The sequence below is a fragment of the Artemia sp. Qi Xiang Cuo genome, chromosome 2 (genome assembly GCF_049724085.1).
Source record: "Artemia sp. Qi Xiang Cuo chromosome 2, ASM4972408v1, whole genome shotgun sequence".
In the NCBI taxonomy this organism is placed as follows: Eukaryota; Metazoa; Arthropoda; class Branchiopoda; order Anostraca; family Artemiidae; genus Artemia; species Artemia sp. Qi Xiang Cuo.
The window spans coordinates 78,770,015-78,782,395 of NC_142795.1; the positions used below are offsets into that span (position 1 = coordinate 78,770,015).

At 38.6% G+C, this 12,381-nt stretch overlaps 1 protein-coding gene and 1 long non-coding RNA gene across 3 annotated transcripts in view; one reads left to right on the forward strand and one right to left on the reverse strand.

Annotated features, from left to right (window-relative positions):
* LOC148955650 (uncharacterized) overlaps window positions 1–1,669 on the forward strand; it is a 29,086-nt gene extending 27,417 nt beyond the window's left edge. Inside the window, exon 4 of one of the 2 annotated variants that reach the window (XM_089103305.1) lies at window positions 1,147–1,669. In XM_089103305.1, the coding sequence (XP_088959431.1) occupies window positions 1,147–1,646 (500 nt within the window). In that variant the 3' untranslated portion in view covers window positions 1,647–1,669. Of the gene's footprint in view, window positions 1–386; window positions 762–1,146 lie in introns of those variants that run through there. The other variant, XM_089103300.1, reaches the window with a different exon arrangement.
* LOC148955651 (uncharacterized) overlaps window positions 1–12,381 on the reverse strand; it is a 220,038-nt gene that overhangs the window by 953 nt on the left and 206,704 nt on the right. Inside the window, exons 5-6 of the long non-coding RNA XR_016143160.1 lie at window positions 3,114–3,260; window positions 1,555–1,641 (exon numbers count right to left, since the gene is read on the reverse strand). This is a non-coding gene — a long non-coding RNA (uncharacterized LOC148955651). The remainder of the gene's footprint in view (window positions 1–1,554; window positions 1,642–3,113; window positions 3,261–12,381) is intronic.

The following is a 12,381-nucleotide window of genomic DNA, read 5'->3' on the forward strand; positions in this document are numbered from 1 at the left end:
GCACAAAAATTAGTTGACCGAAGGTTATTGAATGCATAATCCCCCCCCCGTCGCAAGGGCTTGAAATAGTAAAAGAAGCAATCTTCGTAAAAATGATAATTTCTTAACTTCTTGCAATTGTAACCCGTGGATATATAGAATTTTCTCTTTTTCTTTAATCTTAACCCCAGTGAGTATTCTATCATTCTTCCCCCATGAAAACAAATCCATGAACAAAATTCCCCCATGAACAAAAAGGTCTCTCAAAGCTGATGGAATGAAAACGCCAATGACTATTTACAGAACACCTCTCATAAGATAAAAAAAATCCCTTCTGATTTGAAAGATACACCAACGAATGTTTGAAAAATACTCAGACTCCAATTTAATACTAGGCTTTATTTCAGGGTCACAAGCTGACAAGTTGGGGGAAATGTGGATGCCCACTTGTGCAAGATGTAGAAACCACGGCCAAGTAGTAAAGTTACGGGGTCATAAAAGATACTGCAGTTTCCGTCACTGTCTATGTGACAGATGCGCATTAACTTCCGAGAAGCAGCGCGTAATGGCCGCACAAGTTGCACTGAGGAGAGCTACAGCTAATTAACCCCTACAGCTGAAAAATATGCATTTCAGCAAACATATTTTCATTAAATCGATTCGATTTTGTATAAGTATAGTTCTGAAATAAAGTGTAGAATTAAGTTAAAAGAACCTGAAGAAACAAAGCAGAGTATTTTAGCCTATAAGCAAAGACGCGTCCCATTAAAGCACAAAAATTAGTTGACCGAAGGTTATTGAATGCATAATCTCCCCCCCCCCCGTCGCAAGGGCTTGAAATAGTAAAAGAAGCAATCTTCGTAAAAATGATAATTTCTTAACTTCTTGCAATTGTAACCCGTGGATATATAGAATTTCCTCTTTTTCTTTAATCTTAACCCCAGTGAGTATTCTATCATTCTTCCCCCATGAAAACAAATCCATGAACAAAATTCCCCCATGAACAAAAAGGTCTCTCAAAGCTGATGGAATGAAAACGCCAATGACTATTTACAAAACAGAACACCTCTCATACGATAAAAAAAAAATCCCTTCTGATTGGAAAGATACACCAACGAATGTTTGAAAAATACTCAGACTCCAATTTAATACTAGGCTTTATTTCAGGGTCACAAGCTGACAAGATGGGGAAAATGCGGATGCCCACTTGTGCAAGATGTAGAAACCACGGCCAAGTAGTAAAGTTACGGGGTCATAAAAGATACTGCAGTTTCCGTCACTGTCTATGTGACAGATGCGCATTAACTTCCGAGAAGCAGCGCGTAATGGCCGCACAAGTTGCACTGAGGAGAGCACAGAAGCAGGACGAAGAAAACGGGATTGTGCGACCTGTTCCAATTACTCCTAAGCGACCTGAGCTTATCTACCCTCCTCCACGAATTCCATCACCACCGACAGCACCACTACCTTTACAACTGCCGATTCCCCCACAGCCATTAAATTATATAGATAGTTATTTAAAATTTAGTCTGCTAAGCATGAAAGATGAACTTAAATTGGGGGAGCACAACTTACCTCTTCTCTATTTGGCATACAGCTTTGTTGGCTGGGATCATAGGCATCTTATAAAGGAACTCCATGTTGGTAAGTTCGGTTCTTCGTCTTAAAAAAATATTGCATAAGGCAGGAAAATCTAACATAAAAAAAAATGATATTAGAAATTGTAATAATGGGATAGTGTTAAGGTTTCCAGAACATCAGATTTGTTCAGTAACTAGAAATATAGTTTCCTAGTGTTTTTCAGCGGTGGATTGTCTCCCACAAAACACCTCCTAAGACTTTACACATACCTTTTTCAACCTCATTTAGATTAGCAAGGCCATCCTGGTGCTACACACTTAGCAAATCACAAACAGAGATAATACCAAAAAGGGTTTTAAGAATAATATACGGTCAAGGCAAGCTCCCCGGCCCCTTTCTCCTGTATAAGTTCAAACAAACAACTCTCGGCATGAGGAGGGATGTTTCGAGTGGAAGGTTTGGGATAATGGCTCTTTCTGATCCTCAGATTTGTGGTACCAGTTCATATACCCCCCCCCCCGAAAAAAAAAACAAAACAAAAAAACGAATGAAAAAAGAAAAGCCCTATTCTTTGTCATGTAGTGACTACCCACGTTAGGTATAGGAAACCTTCTATACCCTGGTTTGTCGAGTCGTAAAGCGGAAGTAACTTATTGTCTAAGGCCGTATCCAGGGGGGGGGGGGTAGGGGGTTTGAACCTCCCCCTCCCGAAATGTTTGTCTGACTCGTAAAGACGTAACAAAAATAGACATAAAAAATTGTGTATGCGTTTTTTGAGTTTTTTTTGTGAACCCCCCCCCCCAAAAAAAGAAGAGTAAAACCCCCTCCGAAAAAAATCCTGAGTGCGGCCTTACTATTGTCTGTCTTTATTTTTTTTTTCTTAATTTCACTCAGTGTTATAGGCAATAAATTGTTGTTGTTAAATGTTTTTGCCCGAATAATAGAGTGACGTGAATGCGCATTATAACAGTATTTCATTTAGCTATTGACCTTGTTATTTTTAATCTTTATATTTGTTCTATATGAACCCAAATTCGGCCATTTGAACTAGTAAATAGTTATTGTGAAATAAACCATTAAACAGTCCTATGTACTCTGTGAAAGTAGCTAACGAGTTCGCAATTAACATCTCATATATATCAAAGTGAAGTAAATAGATTACATTTCTATAATCCCATGGTAAAAAGTGCGCTTTAACTATATCGGTTTACATGTGTAACAGATTTCCGTAAGCCAATCACATCATTCCTTATTTCTTAAAAGGCAAATAACACCGCCTTTTTAACGTACAATGTGTGTGAAACTTTAAGCCAGTAAAAAGAGAGAATAGTAAAATTCCACTTGACTGGTTTATCTGTATAAAAATTTAAGCCAATAAAAAGAACCCACGGTGAATCAGCCATATATTTTATTAAATAGTCTCTGTTTGTTGGTGGCTAGATGAGGTATATACACAGGAGCTTAGATTATTAGGCAACTAGCTGGCTAAAGTTACCAAAGTTATTAGCGGGTACAGTTACTTAAGTAACTTAAACTGGGAGAGAATAACTTACCTATTTGGCACACAGCTTTGATGATTGGAACCACAGGCATCAAATAAGAGAGCTTTATGCTGGTAAGTTCGGCTCTTTGTTTCAGAAAAATAATAGTGCCTTTTTGTACTTGCTGATCTTGCACTTGCGACTCGCTATTTAGTGAACCTAAAAAGTCCACAAGAGATAGCAGGAGTTTCCCAATTACACTAATAAAGAAGAAGCAGATGAAAACTAAAGACGGTTTAAATATTCAGCAAACGCATGAATTTTATGTTAAAACACTAAAGACTTCGCCGCAACGATTGGTATTATTCTTAGCGAAATAAAACTACTTCGATAGTACGATTATAGGTATACGAAAAATTATGATTTTGATTGTTTGTTCAGCCCTTTATTGTAAACCTTAATCTTATTCTTAACACCCATACTTCGAATAACTCTTGCTTGTTTTAAGTTTTAGCGTCATTCTTTGCTTGCATTCGAAAAAAATGTAATTTCTGTTTATTTACAACATCACATTCAGGATTATCCTAAAAATGAGGGCACCATAAAACCATTATTTTAGTAAGTAAAAATATGGCAGAAAATGAAGTTTTATTATTTTCTTTTTGAGATTGTCTCCGTTTAAATTCCACACGCAGAAAAAAAAACAAATAAAATGTATAATTTATACCAGGAAGCTCAAAACTCCGCCGTTCAAAATGGATTAAAAATAAATTGGTTTTAAATCTTCAGCCAGAGCATGGAAGTGTAGGAGGTATTACTGAAGACTTTATTGGGCCGAGAGGCATTATTTTAGCGAATAAGGGATAGTAGGGGTGTTTGTGCTGAGGATTACAATAGTATTTCAGTTTATTGGAGGTATGTTTGTCTTGAAGGGTGAAATTTAGAATTAAAAGGTCTGGAAAAAAAATCCAGAGGCTGTCATTGTCAAAGGGTCTGGGCTTCGGCAAGTTATAGAAGGGCTCGTCGGTTGGACTCCCACCGGCAGTGATTATTCTAGGATTATCTTTTGTGTTTGTAGGGGTGTTATCTACGCAAATTTTACAGGCTGTCTCAAAAGTCCCCATTATGAAGTGAAAAGCTGTGACTTCATTTTATAGTTTAGCTATGCTACGAAGTGTTTCGATACAACTTAGTATGCGTTTCATGGATGAACGGTTTGTGTGGTTGGATATACCGTCATGATGGACGGGCTTGTGTCCCTAAACAGTCATGATTCCCTGTATCCCTAAAAAAAATACTATAGTATGCAAAAGGGTTAGAGACTGCGATAATATAAAAAAATGACTGAACACCTTTGTGAATTTCTTGGGTTGTGACCAGCAAGGCCGTATCATGGGGGGGGGGGGGTTAGGGGGTTTGAACCCCCCGAAGTGTTTGTCCCATTCGTAAAAACATAACAAAAATGAATATAAATAATTTTTTGATGCGTATTTTAAAGTTTTTTTTACCCCCTCCCCCGAAAAAATTATTCTCCCCCTCTCCCGAAATTTTTTTTTGTTAAACACCCCCCGAAAAAAAAAATCCTGAATACGGCCCTGGTGGCCAGTGGAGAAGCTTCAAAAAAGATAAAATGAAGGGGAATTGTTTGGTGTGTTTTTGGGCAGGTGGTATTACGCTGTGATTAGTGTCTAGATTTTCTCAAAAATAATTTTTTTTGTCAATTTTCAGGTAAAATAAAATATACTTTCAGCTGAAAAGAAATATTAGAAAATTTCCCCTCAAGTCGCCCTGTTGGAAAATTTGAAACAAATTCTTTGAATGTGCATTAATACGAGTATTGTTGGCTATGAAATGTCTGTTTTGACTACCAAAAGAAAAGACCTTTTGAATGATCCATGAAGAGAATACATGTCAACACTACCTGCATAAAAATGCGATCTCGATTCGCAAGCTTCTTTAGAGTTCTCCAGCAATTCTTAGCTCTTATAAGTTAAAAATCAAAATAGTTGGGACAAAAAGATGTTTATGATCATTTTATAAAAAAAGTAATTTTACGACTTTTTTGCTGTTGTTAAATACTGCTGAAAAAAAAAAAACCACGACCGTTGCTAAATACTTTAATGTTTTGACCAGTTTTCAGAAGAACTCTTGCTTAAAACAAGACTTAATGCTTAGAGCTCGACGAAGGGCGAGCTCTGCAGTTCTAATGGATCCCAGAGACACAAGGTTCATAGGCCAATGTTTCCAGTAAACACTTTCCTGTTCCTTAATATTAAGACAAAGAAGACACCAGAAAACATAAACCCGAAAATTAAATTCGTACAATTTCACAAAATTGTCAAGTATAACAAGGCGGTTGGTGATCTTGAGATTCCAAAAATATGTATATCAGTGTATATCAGGGTTGCCAAATGTAGCACGAAAATCCTATTTTAGCACTATTTTATTATGTCTAGAATTGCAGCACAGGGTTGCCAGCTGTAGATGAAACTGCTATTTTAGCACTATTAAAGTCAATTTTTTTTACTGTAGCACAGAAAATCGCTGTGTATCACGCAAATTTGGACAATATAGCACTATAGGGACTGATCGTGGTGTCAACCATGTTCTACATGCTTCAGTAGTAGTATCGTCAAAAGGCTTTCTGGAAGCCTCAAAGCAGGATTCCTATGCCGCCCAGAATTCTGGAAGCCTCATATGAAGGTTTCTGAAAGGCTCATAGCCGGGATTGTGCAACACCCGGGAATCCCATGATGCCATGGAAGACACATCCCTGTATCAAGCGGGCAAGTGTTACGTCAGTGTTTACATTTCGAAAGACGAGCCCCTGGATTCCCATGAGAATCCTGTTTTAAATGGTAAGGTTTTACGTAATAGAGTATGACGCAATCTTGTGTGACATGTTTCCCCACGGCGCACACGTGGGTTTTACGTAATGACAGCGCCAGGCAGAGGAATTTTATTGAGACATTTTTTCCAAGACATTTCAAGACACTTCTCTTCATAACGTTTCAAGACATTCCAAGATGTTTTATAAGACATTTTTTCCAAGACGTTTTCAACATTTCTTTAATTCATAGGCAATGGGAGATTGTTTACGAATGATGCACTCTCACTTGATATCTCTTCAAAGCTCGTGGGTGAGGCGCTTTGAACTAAGGAGGACACATACGTGGGTTCTTACATAATACTTTTCGAGATTTTCTTTTCTTTCAATGCGTTTTTCTCAGAGGACTAAAATATTCTAATGATTTTTGTCCCCGTTAGGACTCGAAAGGCTATTCCCATCCAGCAAAGCTGTGCCCTGACCGAGAGGACCATTAATCCATTTCTAATATTCTGTTTCGAGAAATACTTTTTACATGATAGCCATTAGCCCGCAATATGAACCACGCTAAGTGAACCTAAATTACCCTAACTTTTTGTTTGTCTCTCTTACTATGCCCGTGTATCTGAACGGGTGTCCTGCCATATATAACTAGGGCGGAAAAGATGGTAGCACTTGAGGTAGTGAAAACATGTCGCCATCTATATTTTTAAATGAAAAACTCCCTGAGAGTTTTTTTTATGCGGCTGACTCCGTAGTACTCTATGGCTGGTCATTGGCACTACCTAGTTTATTTTATGTTTTCAATCAGTATTTTTGTACCTTGGAAGTTTAAACACATACATATTGTTTGAATGAATGATATTAATAACATGTAGCATTGTATATGTCATTATATCAGTAAAAAAATCTCATTGCATTACTTTGTTATGTTTCCATTATTTTCTTAGGGTGCACTAACAATTCCATCGTTTAAAATGCCTGTTCAAAACTCAGAGATGCAAGAACAGGAGTTTTCCGACATGGAGACTGTTATTGGGCTCACAGATGGCACTTAATTCATCTGTTCAAACTTTGTAATCAAAACTTCCAGAATGTAGTCTCTAACACCAACGGTGTGGAAACAGTCAATACAAACCACGACAGAACAATACAAAAATATTGTGTGGTATACTTTTCAGTTAAAAAAATTCCAAATTACACTTCGAAACATCAACTGAGGTAGCACAGACAAGATAAACCACGACACAACACTACAAACGAAAATTTTCCAAAATTCACATCGAAACATTAACCGAGGTAGAACAGACATGATAAACCACGACACATTACTACAAAAATATCCTAAGTCATACGTTTCAAACGAAAAAACTTCCAAAATGCACTTTAAAACATCAACTGATGTAGTACAGACAAGATAAATCACGACACAACCAATTCTAGCCAAAAACCTCACAAAAGCTATTTTGGGAAATTTCTGAGATAGTTAATTAATCCGAAAATCTATAGGCATACTAAGCCTCGACTTTCAGAGGCAGAAATGCCCACGGTAGCACATTTGCTTCTAAAGTTGCAAGTAATCCTATAAAATAAGGTTTAACATAGACATTTATTTTTAGCCTAAAAGTCTTTCCCCCAGCAAAGCGGTGTTTTTATGTATTTTGCGGTGCAAAATAATAATTCTAGCCTAAAAAGCCCCGAAAAAGCTATTGTGTGAAAATTATGAGATAGTTAATTGATTCGAAAATCTATAGCTATGTTGAGCCTCGAGTGTCAGAGGCAGCAATGCCGTACGGTAGCACATTCATTTCTAAAGGTACGGGCAATCCTATAAAATAAGGGTTAACATAGAAATTTATTTTAACCAAAAAGTCTGTCCCTCAGCAAAGCCACATTTTCGTGCATTTTGTGGTGCAAAACAACATTTCTACCCAAAAGAAGGGCAAAAAGCTATTGCGTGAAAATTCTGAGATAGTTAATTGATTCGCAAATCTTTACCCATATTAAGCCTCGAGTTTCAGAGGTTGCAATGCCGTACGGTAGCGTATTCGTTTATAAAGGTGAAGGTAGTCCTATAAAATAAGGGTTAACATAGATATTTATTTTCGCTAAAAAGTCTGTCCCCCAGCAAAGCGGCGTTTTCAGCCATTTCATTGGTATAAAATAGCAATTCTAGCCAAAAGGAATACAAAATTCTGTTTTTTTGCTTAGAGGAGCTTTGTAAAACGTGAACTAAAGCGTAAATAAAACTTTATCTCTAATAATCCCCCCCCCTCTTGAATTGCTTGCTAGGGGGTGGTGGCAGCCACAAATTGTCAGGGCGGGATGAATATTCATAGGCTTGGCTTAATGAAACGTTGCATTTTCGTTAATAGCTCTCAGAAATACCTTAATAGGGCTTAAATTAGCTCTAATAACAACCCTCCACTCCTCCCTCCCTGGAATTGCTTACTAGGATCTCCGCCTTTCTTTAATTCACGCTTGTTTTTGCTTATATTCTTTTTATAAGCTTTTTCATGTTTTGTCGTGTTTTTAACTACTTTTATCTTTTTTAATTAATAAAAATTGTATTTACAAAGTCTGTGTGTTTTCAGATTTATTGATCTAGGATATAACTTCAATACTCAAACATTTACGCAATGGAATATCTAAAACCCGAACTACGTAACACCTGCTGTGTAACTTGACTTGTCTAGATTGCATTAGTTCGGAAAAGTGGCAGGAGTGTTTTATAATGTAAAAGTCAATAGGAGTGGGGACCGCTTGTGCTCTGGTGCGGAAAGGCTTGGAAATTATTTAATCCGATTGCAACATGTGGGATTCATATTGCGTGCTAATGGCTATCATGTAAAAAGTATTTCTCGAAACGGAATATTGGAAATAGATTACTGGTCCTCTCGTTTAGGGCACAGCCCCGTTGGATCGGTATGGCCATTCGAGTCCTAATGGGGACACAAAAATCATTAGAATGTAATGGTCCTCTCAGAAAAACGCATTGAAATAAAATGAAATATCGAAAAGTATTATGTAACAACCCACGTGTGTGTCCCTCTCAGCTAAAAGCGCCCCCCCCCAACGAGCTCTGAAGAGATATCAAGTGAGAATGTATCATCCATAAACAATCCCCCTTTGCATAAGAATTAGAGAAATGTAGAAAACGTCTTGGAAAAAAATGCTTTGAAAGAAAAATGTCTTCAAACATAATGGGATATTTTGAAGAGTCTTGAAACGTCATGAAGAGAAATGTCATGAAGTGCCTAAGAAAAAAAAATTTATTAATAAAATTCCTCTGCCGGGCGCTGTTATTAGTAGAATGGGGGGTGTTACTCCGGAACGAACACCAAATATGGGCATAGAATACGGAACGAACTCCTTATATGGGCATGGAGTCATTAGGGAGAAAGATTACGTAATGGGGTCAATGACCTCTTTTTCCAAGATCGATTTATTTGTTGTTTCTATGTGTAATAACTCCGGGACGAAGGTTGCACATGCGCATTGAATTCTAACGGGAACAATGTTATTGATCTAGGACTCGAGGGGGAAGTGAATTTCCGAGAACTTGATTGCGTAATCAAAGTGTGTCAACAACAACAACATCGACCTTGACATTCGCTGAGAGCGTGCACTTACAACAACATCGACCTTGGAACACCTGTGCAGTCGACCTCAATTCACCTATCGTGAATCAATAATTCCCCTTAGAAACAACAAATTAATTTCCACTTCTTGACAGATCAATCAATCAATGACATCATCTGTCAGACTTTAAAAATTTCCGCCTAGAAACATTTCTCCAGGAATAGATCCATATCATTAATGTCTTTGCCTCGGGAACAACTCTTTTGGTCGAACTCCAAAGGATATTAATAACCACAGGCCATGGAAACAATTAGGCAAGAAACATCTTAGCGATGAATTGTTTTAGCGCGCGAGAAGGTTTCCTATTAATTTGAAATGCGTTAGCACAGAGATGCCAATAACAAAGGAACACGCTGAATTTACGTTTAGTGATTATTTGGGCGAAACCGTTTTAGACAGGTTATGGAACTATTTCGGCGAAACAGATAGAGACATTTTAAAAGAAGATTTTTGAAGAGATTTTGGAGGAGGTTTTGAGTGTGGTCGTTATAATACACAAGTTTCATTTGAACAGTGTTGTGAGGTCCTCTAACCCAACCCCAAAGGGTTCCAATCCTCCTACCCCAACCCCGAAGGAAGCCCCCGGTCCTCAAAGCCCCCAAACTCCCAAAGGCCCTCCACCGGTCCCCCAAAGGCCCACCCAGACCCCCAAATGCCATCCCCAGGCCCCAAATGTCCCCCAGGCTCCCAACTGTTCCCCCGGACACTCAAAGGCCCCCCCACCTCCCAACGGGCCACCGGCGCCCCAACGGCCCACCCAGACCCCCAAATGCCCTCCCCGGGCCCCCCAAAGGCACTTCGAGCTCCCAAAGGACCAACGGGGTCCCAAAGGCCCTCCACCGGTTTCCAAATGTCCCCCAGGCACCCAAAGGCCCTCCCGGCGCCCCAAAGGCCCCCCCAGACCCCCCAAAGGCCACCCCCGGCCCCCAAGCCCACCCCCAGGTCCCCAAAGGTCCCCCCGAGCTCCCAAAGGACCACCGACCCACAAGGGACCCACAGACCCTCACAAGCTCTCCCCGAGCACCCGTCTTTCGTTGATGTGTGTTGTCTGAAACCTATGATTTGGGATGTGTAGTTTGCTACTTCAGGCTTTTCTGAGCTAAGGTTTCCTAGTATTTCCTAGGTGAATGTTGTCTGAAACCAATAGTTTGGGATGAGTAGTTTGCTATTTCAGGCTTTTATGAGCTAGGTTTCTTAGCCTTTCGTTGATGTGTGTTGAGTGAAACTTATGATTTGGGATATGTAGTTTGTTATTTTTGACTTTTCTTGAGTTGGATTTCTTAGTCTTTCATAGGTGAGTGGTGTCTGAAACCTATGATTTGGAATGTGTAGTTTGCTATTTTCGACTTTTCTGAGATGGATTTCTTAGTCTTTCATAGGTATGCGTTGTCAGAAAATTATGATTTGTGATGTATATTTTGCTATTTCAGACTTTTCTGAGCTAAGGTTTTCTAGTATTTCGTAGGTGAATGCTGTCTGAAACCAATAGTTTGGGATGAGTAGTTTGCTATTTTTGACTTTTCTGAGCTTGTTTTCTTAGTCTTTCTTTTGTGTGTGTTTTCTGAAACAGATGATTTGGGATATGTAGTTTTATATTTTTGAATTTTCTGAGCTGGATTTCTTAGTCTTTCATAGTCGTGTGTTCTATGAAACCTATGATTTGGGATGGGTGGATTGCTACTTTTGACTTTTCTGAGCTGGATTTCTTAGCCTTTCATAGGTGTTTGTTGTCTGAAACCTATAGTTTGGGATGACTAGTTTGCTATTTTTGACTTTTCTGAGCTAGGTTTCTTAGCCGTTCATAGGTGAGTGTTGTCTGAAACCTATGATTTGGGATATGTAATTTGCTATTTCCGACTTTTCATAACCGGATTTCTTAGTCTTTCGTAGGTGTGTGGTGTCTGAAACCTATGATTTGGGGTGTGTGGGTTGCTATTTTTTGACTTTTCTGAACTGGATTTCTTAGCCATTCGTAGGTGTGTGTTGACTGAAACCTATGATTTGGGATGGTTAATTTGCTATTTTTGACTTTTCTGAGCTAGATTTCTTAGCCTATCATATGTGTGTCCTTTCAGAAAATTATGATTTGGGAGGTGTAGTTTGCTTTTTGGACTTTTCAGAGCTAGGATTCTTAGTCACTCATAGGTGTTTGTTGTCTGAAACTTCGAGTTTGGGATGAGTAGTTGGCTATTTCAGACTTTTCTGAGCTAAGGTTTCTTAGTATTTCGTAGGTGAATGCTGTCTGAAACTTATGATTTGGGATATGTAAATTACTATTTCGGGCTTTTCTGAGTTGAATTTCTTAGTCTTTCATAGGTGTGTAGTGTCTGAAACCTATGATTTGGGATGTGTAGTTTGCTATTTTCGACTTTTCTGAGCTAGGTTTCTTAGCCTTTCATAGGTATGTGTTGTCAGAACATTATGATTTGGGATGTGTAGTTTGCTATTTCAGGCTTTTCTGAGCTAAGGTTTTCTAGTATTTCGTAGGTGAATGTTGTCTGAAACCAATAGTTTGGGATGTGTAATTTGCTATTTCCGACTTTTCATAACCGGATTTCTTAGTCTTTCGTAGGTGTGAGGTGTCTGAAACCTATGATTTGGGATGTGTGGGTTGCTATTTCAGGCTTTTCTGAGTTGGATTTCTTAGTCTTTCATAGGTGTGTAGTGTCTGAAACCTATGATTTGGGGTGGATGGATTGCAACTCTGTACTTTTCTGAGCTGGATTTCTTAGCCTTTCATAGGTGTTTGTTGTCTGAAACATATAGTTTGGGATGACTAGTTTGATATTTTTTGACTTTTCTGAGCAGGATTTCATAGTCTATTCGTAGGTGTGTGTTGACTGAAACCTATGATTCGGGATGGTTAATTTG